Raw genomic sequence first — 14,721 nt, 5'->3', positions numbered from 1 at the left:
TTTCGGGAAGCTTGGATAACACGGGATATTGTGAGCCTAGTCAAAAAGAAAAAGGAAGCATTTGTAAGGGCTGGAAGGCTAGGAACAGATGAAGCACTTGAGGAATATAAAGACAGTAGGAAGGAACTTAAGCAAGGAGTTAGGAGGGCTAAAAGAGGTCATGAAAAGCCATTGGAAAACAGGATTAAGGAAAATCCCAAGGCTTTTTATACGTATATAAAGAGCAAGAGGGTAACCAGGGAAAGGGTTGGCCCACTCAAGGACAGAGATGGGAATCTATGTGTGGAGCCAGAAGAAATGGGTGAGGTACTAAATGAGTACTTTGCATCAGTATTCACCAAGGAGAAGGACTTGGTGGATGATGAGCCTAGGGAAGGGAGTGCAGATAGTCTCAGTCATCTCATTATCAAAAAGGAGAAGGTGTTGGGTGTCTTGCAAAGCATTAAGGTAGATAAGTCCCCAGGGCCTGATGAGATCTACCCTAGAATACCGAGGGAGGCAAGGGAAGAAATTGCAGGGGCCTTGACAGAAATCTTTGCATCCTCATTGGCTACAGGTGAGGTCGCAGAGGACTGGAGAATAGTCAATGTTGTTCCTTTGTTTAAGAAGGGTGGTAAGGATAATCCAGGAAATTATAGGCCGGTGAGCCTTACGTCAGTGGTAGGGAAACTATTAGAGAGGATTCTTCGGGACAGGATTTACTCCCATTTGGAAACAAACGAACTTATTAGCGAGAGACAGCATGGTTTTGTGAAGGGGAGGTCGTGTCTTACTAATTTGATTGAGTTTTTTGAGGAAGTGATGAAGATGATTGATGAGGGAAGGGCGGTGGATGTTGTCTATATGGACTTTAGTAAAGCCTTTGACAAGGTCCCGCATGGCAGACTGGTGCAAAAGGTGAAGTCACACGGAATCAGAGGTGAGCTGGCAAGATGGATACAGAACTGGCTCGGTCACAGAAGACAGAGGGTAACAGTAGATAGGTGTTTTTCTGAATGGAGGGATGTGACTAGTGGTGTTCCGCAGGGATCAGTGCTGGGACCTTTGCTGTTTGTAGTATATATAAATGATTTGGAGGAAAATGTAGCTGGTCTGATTAATAAGTTTGCGGACGACACAAAGGTTGGTGGAGTTGTGAATAATGATGAGGATTGTCAGAGGATACAGCAGGATATAGATCGGTTGGAGACTTGGGCGGAGAAATGGCAGATGGAGTTTAATCCGGACAAATGTGAGGGATTGCATTTTGGAAGGTCTAATGCAGGTGGGAGGTATACAGTAAATGGCAGAACCCTTAGGAGTATTGACAGGCAGAGAGATCTGGGCGTACAGGTCCACAGGTCACTGAAAGTGGCAACGCAGGTGGATAAGGTAGTCAAGAAGGCATACGGCATGATTGCCTTCATCGGTCGGGGCATAGAGTATAAAAATTGGCAAGTCATGTTGCAGTTGTACAGAACCTTAGTTATGCCACACTTAGAATATTGCGTGCAATTCTGGTCGCCACACTGCCAGAAGGACGTGGAGGCTTTGGAGAGGGTACAGAGGAGGTTTACCAGGATGTTGCCTGGTCTGGAGGGCATTAGCTATGAGGAGAGGTTGGAAAAACTCGGATTGTTTTCACTGGAACGACGGAGGTGGAGGGGCGACATGATAGAGGTTTACAAAGTTATGAGCGGCATGGACAGAGTGGATAGTCAGAAGCTTTTTCCCAGGGTGGAAGAGTCAGTTACTAGGGGACATAGGTTTAAGGTGCGAGGGGCAAAGTTTAGAGGGGATGTGCGAGGCAAGTTTTTTCACACAGAGGGTGGTGAGTGCCTGGATCTTGCTGCCAGGGGAGGTGGTGGAAGCAGATACGATAGCAACGTTTAAGAGACATCTTGACAAATATATGATTAGTAAGGGAATAGAGGGATATGGGCCCCGGAAGTGCAGAAGGTGTTAGTTTCGGCAGGCATCAAGATCGGCGCAGGCTTGGAGGGCTGAATAGCCTGTTCCTGTGCTGTACTGTTCTTTGTTCTTTGATGCAGAATGTCCCATCCTCCAACAGTGAGGAAGGTACTTTCAGTGTAGAATGTGTAACAAAGTTGTAAAGCTCTTTATAAAGAACAGGTTTACCATTTTTGTTACACATGCATTCAGAGGAATTGTGCCTCCTCCCCCAAGTGGTGGTTAGCAGTATAATTCACAAAAACTCTCAAAAAAGTTAACAAGATTGAAAATAGGAATCACAGATTTTTACAAGAACATTCCACTGTAGGTTCAAAGAGTTTAATACTTCCAAAGGCTAAAACCAGTCTAAAAAATATGGAAATATTGCAATTGTGGTTATGCTTTGGTTAAGTAATAAATAACTATACTATTTATGAAATGCTTAGACAATTCTCCTTATTCATGTACAGAAAGTCTATCAAGTATGACAGATATACAATAATGTCAAAGTTCATTACTAGCCTTTATTTCGCAGGCTACTCATGGAACTGATGCAATAAGCTGATAATCATTTAATTAAAAAAGTCAACAGACAGATAAATTTTGTTTGTATCACACTCCGCAGCTACATTCTAGTCGCTGATCTGAATCGTCATGAGCCATGTTTTTGGGCCTTTCTCCATTCCCCAGCTGGCCTATTTCCCACTTTTCCCATTTTATTGTCCTGGTTCTGGTCCAGCATGCCACTTCTTTAGCAGCAACTTAATTCAAAGCAAGCAGCTTTTGTTTAAAAGTTAGTCAAATCCATATCAGGGGCAAACTGTGAAATGTTAAGTTATTAAAAAAAATAGAAAATGCATAATCTACATACTTTTCTAGCCGCCTTCTAGCACCTGGACCAAATGGCCATTCTTCATGTGATTCTAGATAGTGAGTATTTTGAAGGTGCGAAGTGGGAAATCACAGCTAAATCCGATCCAGTCTTCCTCACCTGACACACACACACACACTTTCCAGAAGTCAATAGTTATCTATCAGGAGTGGGACAGCCAGCTTTTCCTATTCTAACTGCCATCTAGACACAGATCAAGTAACTGAGCAGAGGCTGAGCATCAAACCTGGGGGCATCCTGATCTATATGGTTCAATGAATTTATACATTGGACAGTACATTTAGAAACTGAGCAACTGCTGTACTCTAAATAATGTTTTTTCATGTTAAAGAAGTCATACTCACCACAAATGTATCATAGGAGAACTTGTGCCTGTGAAGCAAGTGCTGAAGGAAGTTGGCACTCTTGTAGCTTGGATCTCCCCATGGCATTGCCACACAAATTGGACATACCTATTCAAATAGGTGATCAAAATCAAGAAGCTACAAGATAAAAGTCCAATCGTTTTGCCAGTAACAGGCCATAAAAATGTACATTGTCTCCTCTCACCCTCCTCTCCAAAATTCTCTTTTTCAAAATTGGAGGTGAAGTTTTTGCAAACACAAATTTTGTTTAAATAAACTAACCATGTTAAAGTAACAATAGGAGATAGTTTACATTTTGGTTAATCTTTAATTATAATGTATGAGAAAATGTGTGGCATTTCTTCAGTGTTAATCCTTGACAAAGGGAGACAATTTTGTAGAAATATTTTTCAGATACTGTGGCGTCATCTAAAGCCAATTGATGAATATATAATGTTTTTTATATATAGGACAGCAACCATGTTAAGAGACTGTAGAAACTTGTTCCACAGAGCCATCTAGAGTTCAGTATTTGTAACCACATCGCTGACAGCAAAATTGAACGGAAATACTGAGACAGTAATTTGCAATAGTAAATGTTGACATAAAAGCATGATTAAAATTGTAACAACAGAGAGTAGGGCTTGTGAACATAAACTACATGCCCTGCACAAAAGTTTTAATCTATAGATATACCAGAAATCTTCAACTTTGAATTATCCTGGTTTGGATATTAAATGTGAAATTGAACACTTACCACTTTGTTGGGATCATTGCGATGATTTTCCATGCAGTGTTTGACTAATTCCTGTTGGTCAAGGTTTCGTGCCCCACAGTACGGACAGATGAATGTGGAACGGTTTGGAATATTACTGAAGGAGAACAAATTTGCTTTAGTAATTTGTAAATGTACCTTTACCAAAATAACCAGGTTTGCTCGGTCAAGAATAGTAATTGGCTCTGTCTTGTACCATGACATAAAGTTCCTCCTATATTCTATCACTTCAGGAAAGGAGGGTAAAATAAGGTGGAAAAAAAAGACTTCTAGGGGTGAATAGCTGGGTTATCTGTTTCAAGTATGTCTGAATCCACTGATCCCAAAACAAGCACAATTCAAACACCATGCAACATCCATCCTGCTGCAAAGGAATTGCTGTGTTAAATATAACTTTATGATTCCTAGCTGATCTCCTTTGGTATTGCTCATCAGTTGTCTGGGGGCTGGTGTGCAAATGCAATGTTTTGCATTATCTCAATCCTAGCTAGAAACCAGAGCAGGGAACAAGCGGGGGCTGGAGAGTGCAGCACAGTGGCAGAGGGCTTTGACTTGTATACGGAATTAAAAATTGCACTTTGAAAGAAGTAGGGGCTGACCTGTTTGGGCACCCAATGCACTGTGATGACAGCTGTTGTGAGGAAGTTTCCCCCCCGCCGGATCAAATTTTCAACCAGAAGGCTGCATATGGGAGAAAATAGTTTTGTTTAGTTTAGAGATACAGCACTGAAACAGGCCCTTCAGCCCACCGAGTCTGTGCCGACCATCAACCACCCATTTATACTATTCCTACACTAATCCCATATTCCTACCACATCCCCACCTGTCCCTATACTTCCCTACCACCTACACTAGGGGCAATTTATAATGGCCAATTTACCTACCAACCTGCAAGTCTTTTGGCTTGTGGGAGGAAACCGGAGCACCCGGAGAAAACCCACGCGGACACAGGGAGAACTTGCAAACTCCACACAGGCAGGACCCAGAATTGAACCCGGGTCGCTGGAGCTGTGAGGCTGCGGTGCTAACCACTGCGCCGTCCAATCAAAAAATAGGATGAATCTTTAAAACATCATAATTTCCTTTATGATTGATAGAAATACTTTGCTCTGGAAGGCCAGTCTAACTTCATTTTTCTAAGCCTTGCCATACCTATCCAGGTCTCTTGGAATGAGGTACAAGAGGCCACTTAAAGCTACACTCCAGGTGTTGTAGTTCATCAGTGTGGCATATATAGAGCAACACTGATGCATTATGCAGGTGTATAACTTATTTGAGATTTTTCACTTAGGGACTAGAAAATATGTTTCCTTGACAGATGTGTTGAGCTATTCCTGGAGACATTTCAATCATAGAAAAGGTAAGTTTTATATATTTTATGAACAAGATTTGTATTTATAATTTTAGTACTCGTCCTCTGGTTACTGCTAAACAAGATGGAAGCGGAAAGGATTTAAGCAAAAATATTTTGAATAGTTTCACCAGTTCCCTTTCTCCTTCTTGCCAGTTGCTTTATTGGTAGATCTTTGCTGATGGCTGTTTCTTGATTGGTAGCTTTCATTCCCATTTGCTCCTTGTTTATTGGCAGGTCGCTACATTGTTCAGTTGTGCTTGTTTGTTATTTTATGAATGACATTTGAATAATTTAACTCCAAGTATAACACATGGGTCACACCTGATGTGTGACAGATGCACACAAGATACATAATATAAGTAGTATTAGTACAAATTCTTTCCTGATGCCTGGTTCTGTACCCCATATCCTGCCTCTTCCCACCAACCCCTTGCTGTAACCCCTTACCTTTTCCAATCAGCTTTTCGCTTTGTGTATCCTCCCACCTCATCCCCTCCATTTTGTCCTTTTCCCTTTATCCTGCTTCCCCTCTAACTCTTCATGCTCAGACTTCCCCACCCCTTTATCCCCTGCATCCTCTTCTCTGCCTCACTCATCTGCTGCCACCCTCATCCCTTTACCTCCCTGATGCTACCACCAGCCTGATACCAAAGCACTAAGTTGAAGAGGGCAGGGACAAGCTATGCTAATGGGGTAGGGATGCAGCCAGATGCCCAAGGATAGGCATGGTAGACCAGAAGTTCCAGGATAGTGAAATGACCATTGCAAAGGGAAAGGTGAATAGACAGGCAATAAAAGGTCTGAAAACAGCAGGAGCAGAAAGCCAGCTAGCCAGAGGCCCAAGTGGTGTAGTGAAGCATGGAGAACAGTGTGGGCAATCATTTAACAGGTGCCAAGTCTGGTAGTGGGTTTAAGAGGGGTCCTGGCTGGCGTGATTCCCGAGGACACATGACAACATGGCCGGACAGGCCTGGAGTGGGAAATGGATGGAAGGTCTTGTGGCCTTAGTCCCAAGGAGGCAGGCACATGACAAAAAAACATTGTAAAAAAATTTTAAATTAAAACAAAACTTTAAAAGTTGCATAAAAACAAAGGTGCTTGGGGTTAAAAATAAATCCTATTTGCAGTATCGCCTAAAGGAACAGATCTGGGAGTCAAAGCATGGAGGAGCAGTATAGTTACCTGGTACTGGGAGAACTGAAAGGTAAATATAAATAACCTACATTTATTATTGTGTCATGCAGGCCCCCACCTTCCAAGAATAGGGCACAGATATTTCACCACATGGACATTAAATTTTAAAATTGTTGCTGGGAAGATAAGGTGGCCTATTACAAGGGGTTGTCAAGCCCCTGACTGGAAAGACATTTGTATAGTAACAGACAGAGCTTGGAAAGGACAAAGGGGCCACTCCCTGCTCCAATTTAATCCACAATGGACTTTTGATTACCAGACATTGAAGGTGGAGAGGCTAGCATTCCAGGTTAACTGCTAAGATAGCCGAATACACAAACAGACGTGGTCAGACCAGTTTGGTCACATGACTAACTGGCCTTTTTTTTTGTTTTGAATTTGAACTTGCCACAGAGAATTTGAACTCAGAAAGCTCTTTTCTCCTGGACTGAGAGCATCTCTCGCCTGTCTACTCCCATCTCTTTCTCATGGAACTGAAGACCCATGAACCCCAAGAGAGAGAAGTCTCCTACAGTGAACAAGTTTTAAGAATAACACTGGCCCCCAAGAAAAAGCAAGACTACCTACAAAAGGACTACAGTGAGCTTGAAGAACAGTAACAAGAAACTCTTCTGATATTGCCTCGAACCTCTCTACTTTATTTTTTCTTCTGGTCTTTTCTGTCTCTATTTGCATGTGTGTATTGCATATGCATGCTAGCGTGGGGCGCAGCGTGTATCCAAAGGTGTTAACCGAATTAGAGTTTAAGTTTTAATAAATTTCACTTTTCTTCTTTAAACCTAAGAAGGCCTGTTTGTGCTCGTTTCTTTGCCTTATAATTGGAAAACGGAGAACAAGGATCCACCAAAGGGAGAGCTCAAAACAGTGTGTTTAAAATTAAACCCTGTTACAATAAGTCCAGGTGACGGCTGAAAGAGACCCCTCTACACCTTTCTCACCTGATCGTAACAATTGGTTAAAAGTAATACTCAGGTGTGATGGAAATAGCAGAACATAAATGTCATGATACAGGAAGTGTGAAATGGGCAGGGCATGTGCACCACAGCCAAATTATATATATACACTTTAATACGCTACAGATATACTTATTAGTAGATCCATTTTAGCACTGCTCATGGGTATTATTAGGTCATGGAGGATACCTGCAATCCTTATTTACTAACCTAACCGTCCCTTAAAGATCATTGTTTAAGGTGTTTCTTTAGAAAACCAGGTAATTGTGGCTGCTGGTAAAATCATTAGGTAAATCTGAATTCAGTAATCTGCTTGTAAATTTCAGGGACCCGATGGGCCAAATGGCCTCTTTCTGTGCGGTAAATGACTCTAACAAAGAATTAATTGGCTGTCTTTATTAATTGCTTTATATCTGTAACAATGTGTAACATTTGAACACTAGACACATACACATATTTAGGCAGAGCTCCTGTGGCATTGCTCATGATAAATCAGAGGTTAAAGTTGTTGTTGGGGTGGAATGTGAAAAGAAGTTTGCAAGACATCTCCCAGAACTAGTAATATTGTTTTGAATGATTTTAATATATTTAAGCAGAACAGGTAAATAAAATATTTGATGTTCAGGACTTTCATTCAGAATTCTCTCCAAACATAAATAAGTTGTTCCCTGTTTATAGGAACAAGCACTGAGTTGTCTAAAAGGCAGTTACTGTAATGATGTGAAAATAATGCAAAATATATAAAGATTCCACTTGAAATTTGTCAGAGTTTAAAGTTTAATTTATCAGAAATGCTGTGAACACTATTAGAACACAGTAACTTAAATTGTATTTTTGGCAGAAGTTGAACAGTTCATATATGGAATTAATTTTCGCCACAGAGGCAGGAACCAGGAGCCAGCTCTGCTTTTGGGTCACAAACCAACCTCCGGTGGGTAACTGATTGAAGTTCAGATTTTCATGGGGGTGATCCTTTAATTGATATGGAGACAGGTTTCCTGTCAACTTAGGAAGGGGAATGGAGGTGGGTGGATAAAGTGTGAACTCATTTTGACATCACTGAGGCTGCTGTTTGTCCTGAGGGAGAGATCTGCAGTTTGTGCCATTGCCTTCCTCTGCACTAGAGGGAAGCAAGATATCTATGGGGAGCTGGAAGCCTGGCACCCGGGGCAGGGTGGACCCTCCCTTCATCGATGCTGACCTGGATCTAATGCTGGAGGCCGTGAGGGAGAGGAAGGAGGTCCTCTTCCCAGAGGGTGGCAAGAGGAGGACATGTCATCCTGCAGCAGAGGCAACCCTCTATGCAACATTATCTCCCTCCGCCTCCAATTCCTCCTCCTCTCTTACTTCCTGCTCCTTCCCCAATAAGCAGTCTTCTACCAGGGCCTCATTATCCTTAAGGTCCACACCCCACTGGAGGGCCATGCTATGGACAGCGCAGCAAACCACCACAATAACCATGACCCTTGCAGGAGGGTATTGGAGGGCACCACCTGACTGGTCCAGGCACCAGAATCACATCTTCAGATACCTCATGGCCTGCTCAATGGTTGTCCTACTGAGTAGGTAGTATTGGTTGTTTCACCTTTGTACCTCTGTCTGGGGCTCCCGTAGAGGAGTCAGTAGCCATCTCTTCATGGGATTTCCCTTGTCCCTGAGGATCATCCATGCATTTTTGGGGTTGGAGTGAAGATCTGAGGCAGCTTGGATTGGCGGAGGATGAAGGAGTGATGGCAGCAGTCAAGAAAGCGAGTGCACACATAGAGGAAGCTCTCATTGTGGTTACAGACCAGTTGGACGTTGAGGGAGTGGAAGCCCTTCCTGTTGATGGATCTCACTTGCCAGTCACTGAATACCTTGGTGGTCATGGGGGTGCAACTGATGATGCCCTGCACCTGGGGGAATCTAACTATGAAGATGAAACCCAATGCCTGTCATTAAATGAATGTGCTATTCATCTCTGGCAAAGTGGGCATCAGTGACCAGCAGGATGCAGTGGCGTGCAGCTGTTTTTGAGATCCACTAAGGTCTGCAGCTGCTTCTTGGAAGGAGCCAGAAGCTGAGCTTCAAGGCCACTGTGACCTTGAAGGCCACTGGCAGGATATGGCAACCAGTGCAGTGAGGTGCAAGGTCTTCGGTGACGAGGGCACAGATGTTTATGACCATCTGCCTGGAGAGGCACAGTCTTCTGCAGCACTCGGTCTCAGTCATCTCCGGGTAACTCCATCTTCAGCCATTGATCCAGTGTTGAGGATTTGGCCTCTGTTGCCTTTCTGCCCTTCTTTCCTCTCCGGTGTGCTCCTGATGGTCAGGGGTTCTGCTCTTCCTGCGAATGGAATTGCCCCTCATCACCATAGAGCCCAAAATTGGGCAGTCGTGCCCCCATTGCCAGCTGAAGCCTTCCTTCTGGGCAGGTGGCTGTCCAACTGTCCTTGGCACCCATACCCACTGCTCTTCTACCCCACAATGCCAGGGGGTGTCAACCCTGTTCAAAGTCTGGGTGCTGAGTGCCCACTCTCCCTGCCATCTGCCTGGTGCAACGGCACTCCCTTACCAACTGCCCATCCCTTTTGCTCTGCTGACCCTCTTATGGGGCAGAGGTGATGCCATGGGGCAGCCCCACTCTGTACCCCCACCTTCAGCTGGTCAGTTTCTGAAGGCATGGGTAACCTGTCCAGAAGTTCAGAAAATCAGAAGTTCAAATCCTTACAAGCTCTAAATGAGCTCCTAAACTGTCTTAATTAGCCTCAGCTGCAGGGGATGAACTCTGGATTTTGTAGCATGATTATGTTTTAAAAATTGTGATTTTTAATGTAGTTTAAGGTGGAGTCAAAGAAGCCAGGGGACCTCACATCAACTCTGCTTAAAGATAAGACAGGAATCTTGGTTATCAGAACAACAAAGAACCCAGATCAAAGACTTCTTTGAAAATCAGAGCCTGCAGAGGTATAACACCTGAAAAACAATAGGTTTTACCTTCCCAGACATTCAGATCATAAAAAAGGAGTTAGTGGTTCTGAAAATATAAATATGAATGGCAGTTGCTATCACTTGGAAACAATGAAAAGCCTGGGTCGCTCTGCTATGGCCAGACTTCTGGAATTTGCATATTGGAAAAGAGAATTGGCTATTGACTTTTGATTCCAGATCAATTCAACAGATTTTCAGAAGGCAGTCAAGACTGTAAGGAAGCCCGGAAGAACACCAGTGAGGAGAGACAGAGGAACATCTGCTCTTAGAAGACTGATACAGTGAAAGGCTGTGAAGACTTGAACCTGTTTTGAAAGTTGAGGTTTGCGGAGAAGTAAAAGACATGCACAGACATCCAGGTCGAAAGTGCACGGAAGAAGTGGGCAAAGAGGACACTGACTTCGAGACAGGTCTGGGAGATCCAACCCATTGTAACTGAGAGGAATTTGGGACTTTTAGCTACAAAGATTTTGCCAGCTGGGAGGACTGTGTAACATATAAGCGTGGTGTGAGGTTTTCAAGTGTTTTAATGTGAAGAAAATATCTTTTGATATAATTTGGGGTATTAGCTATTTTATTTTTTTTATTTTATTTTATTTAGAGATACAGCACTGAAACAGGCACTTCGGCCCACCGAGTCTGTGTCGACCATCAACCACCCATTTATACTAATCCTACACTAATTCCATATTCCTATCACATCCCCACCTGTCCCCGTATTCCCCTACCACCTACCTATACTAGTGGCAATTTATAATGGCCAATTTACCTATCAACCTGCAAGTCTTTTGGTGGTGGGAGGAAACCAGAGTACCCGGCGAAAATCCACACAGACACAGGGAGAACTTGCAAACTCCACACAGGCAGTACCCAGAATTGAACCCGGGTCGCTGGAGCTGTGAGGCTACGGTGCTAACCACTGCGCCACTGTGCCGCCTAGTACTATTTAGTTAACGGGGATTTTTAGTTTAGCTGTTATAATAAAAGTCTTAAAATGTGAAATCTTGTCATGTAATTCTTCAAATTGGTCTGAGCAGCTCATATCTTGTGCTTTAACGCTAACAGTCTCACTGAGGTCCTAACAAGGAAGAGTGGGATTCCTGTCCTGCCTTCCACTCACACTCACATTGCCAGAGCTGGGACTGGTGCCTTGAAATTGACAAGCTGCCCGTCGCCTGCATTTTTGCCCCCGCCCCCACCTCAGTTCCCATCTTTGGAGGACCCGAAAAATTTAACCCTAGATGTCTTATACAAATTTCAGTCAACTTTCATTGTCCATTGTTGAGTATTTTTGCTCAGTAATTACTTGCTGGAAAGGGCAAGAATTACAATGCAGATTATGGAATGCTCTATAAGCGGCCAGTCTAGATGTTATCATAAAAACTTCTAGATGTTGTATGTAAAGGTGCCTGCTGATAACTAGCCTGCTAAAGCTTGATTCTTCTCATGTAACAGTGGTGGGTCTGGGGACTTGCAGGAATTCCATACTTATAATTCTCACACGGGCAGGAGTCTCCAATGGAAAATACTGTTATAGGGCATGCCAATCTCTCATCTCTCCAGAATTGAGAGCTCCCAACACTCACTTTGCTGGTATCCAGATTTTCACCTTTATAAACTGAAACTTGTCCAAAACTTCTCCATCATCATCCAATCCTGCACTGCATTCTGTTCCTTTTCATCTGCGTTTTTAACCAAACTCCATTGGTTCTCCTTCACCCAACATATTGAATTCAAAATGCTTGTCCTCACCTACAAGTGCTTCCATTCTCTGGAACCTCCAACTGCCAATACATACACTCTGCTCTTCCTGCTAACTTGTTTTGAAATTCCCACATTCGCTGTTCCATTTTTGGCTGCACAGTCTTCAGCCCTGCACTCGAATGCTACCCCTACATTTCTTTAATTTGATATTATTTGGCCCTCCTCCTGAAGGCTCCTCAAAATTTATCACCAACTTTAAGGTTCTCCCATCACTACTAAGTGCCACATTGTCACGTCTGCTAGGTACTTTGGGACATTATATTATGCTAAAGATGCTATAAAAATGCTAATTATTTTTGTAGATGCTCAGTCTAATGGCAGACCTATGCTGGCAGCCAAAGGAATTTTCAAAAATGTTTTGGAATAATAATGATTGGTGCAGTTGTTAAGTATAAATTGACTAAAGTAAGAATTTAATTGCTCTTCAATTGCAGATCACAAAGCATGACTGGTAACATCTTGGTTCCTGTGTTCAAATGACTGCCTTTGTTTCTTTATACAAAGTGCAATACATAAATTTGAGTCTAACAGTATGATGGGGAAGAAATGTGCACAAGCCTTGCTGTTTTACATTACTGGATCTCCTGCAGCACTGTTACATAGTAATTTATATTCATTTTCAGGCAAGATGAAACCATCAGTCCATCTAGCTAATCCATTCAATTTCTCACAAGATTACCTTGATGGATTTTAAAATCTAATTATTGTGAATTCTACTTGCTAAGATGAACTTATCTAGTAACTTTTAGAACCCAACTGTAGTTTCTTCTTCCACCACACTTACTAGTAATCTGATTCACACATTTATCATCCATTTAATGAAAAATGCCCAAATTTCTTAATTTGTTCTTGTTCTTGAATTTCATACACAACAGAAAATTTTGCTTGATTCCACATTCTCCAAATCCTTCATAATCTTAAAATACATTTATCAAAGTTGGATGGTATACTGCTTTAGAAGAACAGGAATGTTACATCACACAATGTACACTATTATTCTGTAAGGTGCAACTAAAATAAGAGCTCAAAAGGTCATTCAGAATTTTATTGTTTGATCAGGAAAATGCTGGAATGTGGTCAATTTTATATTGCAGCTGAGAATAACAGCATTTTAAGATGGTTTTGTTTCTGTTAAAAGCTTGACATCTGATATGCGACCTCAGCATATGCAAGCCATACGTAGATAATTGAATAGATGTTTCTTGCCTTGTCAAGACAGTATTTGAGATTGCCTTCACAAATCCAGGAATGTATGCTTCATCATAAAGTTATAATGAACCAAACAGTTCTTTTACTGAAGGAGGGATTTCTTAAGTATTTTTATATGTACATTGCACTGTATGCAAGCACCTCTTGTGTCGTCATTTTTACGTCACTGTTATGACCTCAGTGAGACCTTTAACGTTAAAACACGAGATATAAACTCCCAGATCAATTTAAAGAATTATACAAGATTTCATGTTTTAAGACTTTTATTATAACAACTAAACTAAAATTAATTCCCATTAACTAAATAATACTTTCTAAGTAGCTGATACCCCAAATTACAGAGAAAGGTATTTTCTTCACATTAAAACACTTGAAAACCTTACACCACACTTATACGTTATACAGTCCTGCCAGCTGGTGAAATCTTTGCAGCTAGAAGTCCCAAACTCCTTCCAGTTGCAATGGGTTGGATCTCCCAGACCTTTCTCAAAGTCAGTGTCCTCTTTGCTCACTTCTTCTGAGCATTTTCGACCTGGAATTCCATGAACAAGGTGATCTTGGGTGATCCTGTTGGTCTTTTACTTCTCCGCAAACTTCAATTTTCAAAACAGGTTCAAGTCTTCACAAAGTCTTCACAGCCTTTCACTATATCAGTCTTCTAAGAGCAGATATTCCTCTGTCTCTCCTCTCTGAGGCTGCCACCACTAGTGTTCTTCCGGGCTTCCATACAGCCTTCCTGCCTTCTGAAAATCTGTTGAATTTATCTGGAATCGAAAAGTCAATAGCCAATTGTCTTTTCCAACATGCAAAGTCAACAAGTCTGGCCACAGCAGAGCAACCCAGGCTTTCCATTGTTTCCAGGTATTAGCAACTGCCATTCATATTTACATTTTCAGAACCACAGTCTCCTTGTTTACAATCTGAATGTCTGGGAGGGTGAAACCCATTATTCTTTAGGTGTTATACCTCTGCAGTCTCTGCTTTTCAAGAGGTCTTTGATCTGGGTTCTTTGTTGTTCTAGTAACCAAGATCCTTGTCTTGTCTTAAAGCAGAGCTGATGTGAGGTCACCTGGCTTCTGAATCCACCTAAAACTACATTAAAAATCACAGTTTTTAAAACATAATCATGCTACAAAGTCCAGCATTCGTAACAATCACCTGTGAAGATAAAGTTTCAGCTTTTAAAAATAGTTTTCTAAAAAGTGAATTGTGCAGGCGAGAATGGTTTATACATTTTAGTTGACGGCTTCCGCAAAAACACTAAAGTAATGCTGTGACTGAAAATGGGTGCTACTACTAGGTAAATGGGTTTCAGTAATCACTAATGGTTAAAA

At 42.0% G+C, this 14,721-nt stretch overlaps 1 protein-coding gene across 1 annotated transcript in view; it reads right to left on the bottom strand.

The window, feature by feature from the left end:
- LOC137378821 (E3 ubiquitin-protein ligase RNF166) overlaps positions 1–14,721 on the bottom strand; it is an 86,755-nt gene that overhangs the window by 14,081 nt on the left and 57,953 nt on the right. The window contains exons 4-5 of the mRNA XM_068049241.1: positions 3,926–4,040; positions 3,169–3,276 (exon numbers count right to left, since the gene is read on the bottom strand). Of these exons, the coding sequence (XP_067905342.1) occupies positions 3,169–3,276; positions 3,926–4,040 (223 nt within the window). The remainder of the gene's footprint in view (positions 1–3,168; positions 3,277–3,925; positions 4,041–14,721) is intronic.

The sequence above is a fragment of the Heterodontus francisci genome, chromosome 17, assembly GCF_036365525.1.
Source record: "Heterodontus francisci isolate sHetFra1 chromosome 17, sHetFra1.hap1, whole genome shotgun sequence".
Taxonomy (NCBI): domain Eukaryota; kingdom Metazoa; phylum Chordata; class Chondrichthyes; order Heterodontiformes; family Heterodontidae; genus Heterodontus; species Heterodontus francisci.
Note: the sequence above shows the minus strand (reverse complement) of the source record. Positions and strands in the feature narration are given on the sequence as shown.